The following is a 6,000-nucleotide window of genomic DNA, read 5'->3' as shown; positions in this document are numbered from 1 at the left end:
AGATAGGAGAGATGATAAAGTGTTTTATCTAAATTGTCAAATGTAATGGACTGGACATTATTAATGCATATGATACCTTATAACTTTCATAATTGTTATAATTGTATTCAATTTATATCTGAGAGAAAGGGAGCCTTTTATTGGACTAAAAAGGGAAATTGTTGAGATTTGTCAGTTGTTATGTATTGTAATGCTACATGTGAGCCCCCAAGGCCTCGTTGCCCCAGAGACAAGAGAATGTACACAAGACTCAAGTGATGCTATGTGACCTTGCCCCTAAGTTACTTCTGATTGATGAATAAAAATGCCTACAGCCTATAACTGGGAAAAATTGAGATAGGTGGGGCTTGGAATTTCCTTGTCTTGAGGTCAGAGGAGACCATGAAGGAGAGAAGAAGGTGGAGAGAGGAGAAAGACACTACAAGTTAGGAGTCAAGAAAGCATAGCCATGAGGGCTAGCCAATTGGAGTTAAGAGCAGCCCAGATGAAACATAGTAAGTGATAGCTCAGGGTTTATGGATAGAAAAGTAGATTCTAATAGCATAGAGGGTAGATATAGTCCTGATTAAGGCTTATCATAAATATAAAGATTATATGTGTCTTTTATCTGGGAATTAAATGATCAAAGGCAGAGTAGAAACCCTGGATTGGGACTAAAAAATGTCAACAACATCTTGGTCCATCACTGACCTTTCCCCCTTTCTTCCCTAACTCTTCCACAACCATCTATCTTCTTCAAACAGCTGGATTTTGAGGTCTTTTTTTTGTTACAGAATCATGCATTTACTTGGTATAGTCTGAATCTTTATTGATTTCCAACTATGTTTTGCATCCACTTAGGAAATATTTACTGAAAATCTTTCAAGGCAAAGCACTGTCCTAGACCTTCTATATTTCCTAAATTATTTAGGGTTAGGCCTTTTCACCAAGAATTAAGGAGAAGAGAGGAAAACATTGAAATAGAAATAATAGATGTTATAAGGAAGGACAGTAGATGTCATTTTTATTATACATACTTGTTTTTAGAAGTATGTAGCAGATAAAATAATGCTCCTGCAAAGATGTCTACATCTGAATCCCTTGAGCTTATTATGAATACTACTTTCAAATAGTGACTTACTGGTGTCTTTAAGGATTTTATGATTAAAAAAAAATAGCCTGAATTATCTGGGTGAGGCCAGTGTAATCAATGGGAGCTTATAAAGTGGGAAGCAACAGTCAAAGTCAGGAGAAGCTGGTGAAGATTGCATGATAACCATGACAGTCAATGAACATGGGCAGCTTGTAACACTTGGACGAGGACAAGATTTCTTCATTGGTACCTTCAGAAAGGACACAATCCTGCCTGCTAACACCTGAAGGCTAAGACTTCCCTGGCTTTTGGCTACAGCACTGGTAGGGTAATTCATCTATATGGTTTGTAATCACCAAGTTTGTGGCTGAGTTTCAGCTGCTATGGGGAACTCCTAAGGGGCTTTTTCATCTGGGGAAGTCCATGTCCTCTGCCTCAACGCATGTGGAGGAGATCAGAGCCAGACAGTTCTCACTTCATCCCTGATTATCTCTGGCTTCTCTTGCTCCATTTAGAAATGGAGTTCATGCCTGCATATCCTAATACTTTGAGTCATTCTAGGTCCTATTAAGACAGGATCTGCTTTTTTTTTTTTTTTTTTTTTTTTTTGGGTTTTTCGAGACAGGGTTTTTCTGTATAGCCCTGGCTGTCCTGGAACTCACTTTGTAGACCAGGCTGGCCTCAAACTCAGAAATCTGCCTGCCTCNCTGTCCTGGAACTCACTTTGTAGACCAGGCTGGCCTCAAACTCAGAAATCTGCCTGCCTCTGCCTCCCAAGTGCTGGGATTAAAGGCATGCACCACCACGTCCGGCTCCAGGATCTACTTTTGATCCATTTTTTTATTCTATGCTGTGTGCTTCAGATTCACATATACTCATAGGGAAAAAGAGAATAGCTATGAATGTGATAGTACTTTATAGGAAAAGATAATTGTAGGAGTAGGCTTTATTTCTATGAAAAAGTTAGTAATAAACATAGAGGGGGTTTTTAAAGATGAACAGAATTCATGTTGGCCAAAAGAAGTACAGTGGTATTTTATAAAATCCCCTTAACAAACGTGATTAAGAGGCCTTGCTCTCTTGTCCTGGGTACATTAGCAAGGATTATAAAAAATGCTCTGATATATGGCCATATTTCTCAGGATATATTAATTAATAAACATGTAGGTTAAGATCTTACCAATACCTGTTGGGTGGTGGTGGCACATGCCTTTAATCCCATCCCTGGGGAGGCAAAGAAAGGCAGATCTCTGAGTTGGAGGACAGATTTGTCTACAGAGTAAGTCCCAGGACATCTGGGGTTACTCAGAGAAACACTGAAAAAGAAAGAAAGAAAGAAACAAACAAACAAAAACCAACCAAACCAAACTAAACACCTTATCAATGCATTTTATTATGTAAGGAAGGCCACCTTGAACATAAAAGTCTATCCATTTAGCAATGTATAATGAGGTTGGTATTGTCCTGGACTCCTTTTTTCTTTGAGCAAGGATAGCCTTGCAAAATAATTTTCTTTTAAAGCTCTATTTCTAATTGCTAGCATGTTTCCAAAGGATGCCATTTGTCTTTAATATAGACAAGCAGGTCTCTAGAGATGCTGGGAGAAGTTAGTGTGAGACCAAAGTGTGTACTGTAAACAAACTTGATGTAGCTAACTCACTGGACATCTACAGGATGGGAATCTTAGTACATCCTTAGTATGAGAATATGTTCACATCCGGTTGTTACAGTATCATACAATGCCTGAGCACACGTTCAAGAAGCAAAGTGCGACGAGTTAGTAAAAGACAACAGATGGGTTAATGAAAGCACAGTAGAGAGGATGACCTAGCCGGAAGTGTTAATTCCAGGTTTCTACCTGTGGCTGAGAGTGTACTCCAGCTCTCTCTGCCCCCTCTCCCTCTCCCCCTCTCCCCCTCTCCTCCTCTCCTCCTCTCTCTCAGCTTGTCCTGCCCTCCCATCATTCCCCAGCCCCGTCCCCAGCCTCCCGCCCACGCTTCTCCTTTCCCCAGGCCCCGCCCCCACAACGTCAGTCCTCCCTTCTCCCTTTTAGGCCCCTCCCTCAGGCCCCGCCTCTGCCCCGCGCTGCTCTCCCCGGCACCTCCCCGCGGTGGCTTCCTGGGCGAACAGCGTGCTGCTGCGTCATCGCCAGTGGCCGGTTTGAATGAGCCTCGTCGCACCGGAGCTGCCGCCTCCACCTCGCTTCCTCCCCGGCCGCCTCCACGAGTTGCTTCGTATTTCTCGGCGCCCTTGTCAGACCCAGCCTCCCGCGCCGTTTCTCCCTTCCTGCCTCGCCATGCCACTCTACTCTGGTGAGCTCCGTCGTCCCTCGCGCCGCGCCCTCGCAGCGGACGCTAGGCCTCCGCGTAGGCCCAGCCTGCAGAGGCGCGCGCAGGGCACCGCCGTGGGACGCGGTGGGAAGTGGCGGAGCGGCGGCCGCGCGAGTTGGAGCCCAGCTACGCGTGGGAGCTTGTCTGCCGTGTCTCCGAGTGGGTTGGGTGGGAGCAGGAGTAGAGACGGGGAAAATCTCAAGAGTCGTGACTCTGCAGAATAGTTTCTGTCGCTGCCCTAGAGTGTGCTGGGAAAGGTGAGGGTGTGTCTTGGGGCTCGGGAGACCAGGCTGCCGGAGTGTGATTGCTTTGAGTTCCTAGATGATAGCTGTGGGTGGAATGAGCATGGAGGGGAAGCTGGAGATAGAAGGTCTCGGGAATTAGGTTTGCTTACTTTCTGCTTGGTGTTGCTCTCAGTAGCTCCCTTCGCTCACACGTTTGGTTCTACTGCCCCCCTTTGTACCAATTTCAGTTCTATCTCCAAGCCCATGCAAATCAGTCTTTAGTGCTTAGTTTTAATTTCAGCATACATCGTTTTGGACTTCGAAGATAAAACAGTGTTTGTTTCTAAAGGCAGATGAATGCAAATACTGGCAAACGCTATTTCTTTCACTGTGGCATTTGGCAGGAGTCTTTTCTTGATGTCTTTCCAAGGTATTGACCGAGGATCACGTTGTCCTTACTTAATGGACTTCCCTGTACTTCCTCTTAGTCAAAATGGCCTCCGAAATGTGTGTGGCGACTCTGGTTGGCTATGGATATGTGATTTATTGATTCTCTCTGACCCTCCACTTTAGGCATACATAATTCCTTTATAAGATATTGCTTTTAAAGAATGATATGAACCAAGAAAAAAAAAATCGTTGGTCTTAGGGTGGATTCTTTTATTCATTTATTTGGAGACAGGGTCTGCTGTGTAGGCTTAACTGGCCTGGAATTTAAGAAATTGCCTATCTTTGCCTCCCAATTGCTGGCATTAAAGATGTACACCACTGTGCCTGGCCTCCTCTCCTTAATTCTAATGCTGTTTTCATTTAGTCCTATGTTGTCTTTAGCTTGTACCGTTATACATTACTTTTTCATTTAGGCCTGTGTTATCTCTAGCTTGTACTATTATACATTACATGTAGTGTTCCATGTCTTTGATCCCAGTACTTGGGAGGCAGAGTGGGGTGGATTTCTGATTTTGAGGCCAGCCTGGTCTCACCCGCCCCCCCCCCCCCAAAATCACAGCTGCTTTTATTGAAACAAGGGAATAGGATAAGCTTTCCCAGAAACCTCCATAGTCCCTCGCTACCCCCCCCCCCCCCCCAAAAAAAAAAACCAACCCAACAATCCAACAACAACAACATATAACAACAAAAACCCAACCAAACAAAAAAACCATCTTGCTACTCTTATAATGTTGAGGAGGATCAAATCTACCCAGGACCTTGTGCATGCTAAGTGGAAACTGTTCCTCTAATCCATGTTACCAGTGCCTTTTCCTTTGTTTCTTTATGATTGCAGTTTGTATCAATTTGAATCTATTTTTCCTGCTACTGCTAGAGATGTCTAATAATCTAACAGACCAACCAGCCTTTATTTAAATTTACAAGCACTTACACATTGCATATACCATAACAGGCCATATGTATGCTTTAGCATTCCACATGCTACCTTTTTTGTTTGTTTGTTTTTTGAAATTGGGTTTCTCTGTTGTAGCCTTGGCTGTCCTGGAATTCGTTCTGTAGGCAAGACTAGCCTCAGACTCACATCCATCTGCCTCTGCCTTCCCAGTGCTGGGATTAAAGGCGTGCACCACTGCCTGGCCATATGCTACCTTTCTGACTTGGCTCTTATTAATTAGCTTTCAGTTACCCTTTCTACTGTCTAATTTACTCTGGGAATTACTGCTATCTCAGAACTCAAGCTAAGTGTTTTTCTTATCTGTTTTAGGAATACTTCTATTTACTGATACCTTTGTTTTGAGATTCAACTCAAAGTTGGCAATGATAATTCAAAAGTTAATACATCTTCTAAGAAATCTTTCCTAGTTGTGTTATGGTGGCTCATATCTCTAATCTCAACATTTGAAACACTGAGACAGAAGGATCATAAATTTTATCATAAATTTTGTAGTGTAGGCTACAGAGGGAGACCCTGTTCCAAGAAGCAAGACACAGAAACAGAACAACGAAGAGAAATACTTACTCAGGACCTTTGCTTGGCTGTCAGTGGTGGTGCATGCCCTTAATCCCAGCACATGAGAGGCAGAGTCCTCCTGTGAGTTCAAGGCCACTATGTAGGGCTACATAGTGAGACCATGTCTTAGAAAAATAAATTTTTATGGAAACCATTGTAACTACTGTGTCCTCTCTTCTTCATTAGGCTGTACTAGATTCCCTCTAACGATGGATAGCTTGATTGCTGTTAAGTCAGTGTTTGTTTATTGTATGTGGGTGGGTATTTACATGCAGGATGTGTTTGATGATCAGAGGCATTGGTTTCTTTCTTTTTTTTTTTTTTACCGTGTGGGTTATGTGGACTCACTCAATCAGGCTTTAACACTCAGCAAACTGTTGATGGCATTGAGATGTAGAGTCCGGGTTAAGAATT

At 43.2% G+C, this 6,000-nt stretch overlaps 1 protein-coding gene across 2 annotated transcripts in view; it reads left to right on the top strand.

Moving 5' to 3' along the window:
• Positions 1–3,183: 3,183 nt before the first annotated feature.
• Positions 3,184–6,000, top strand: part of Usp14 (ubiquitin specific peptidase 14) — a 34,860-nt gene continuing 32,043 nt past the window's right edge. For both annotated transcript variants that reach the window (XM_021214904.2, XM_021214902.2), the window contains exon 1: positions 3,184–3,384. In XM_021214904.2, the coding sequence (XP_021070563.1) occupies positions 3,237–3,384 (148 nt within the window). In that variant the 5' untranslated portion in view covers positions 3,184–3,236. The remainder of the gene's footprint in view (positions 3,385–6,000) is intronic.

Source organism: Mus pahari, chromosome 15 (genome assembly GCF_900095145.1).
Source record: "Mus pahari chromosome 15, PAHARI_EIJ_v1.1, whole genome shotgun sequence".
In the NCBI taxonomy this organism is placed as follows: domain Eukaryota; kingdom Metazoa; phylum Chordata; class Mammalia; order Rodentia; family Muridae; genus Mus; species Mus pahari.
This window is presented reverse-complemented; position numbering and strand designations above follow the sequence as displayed.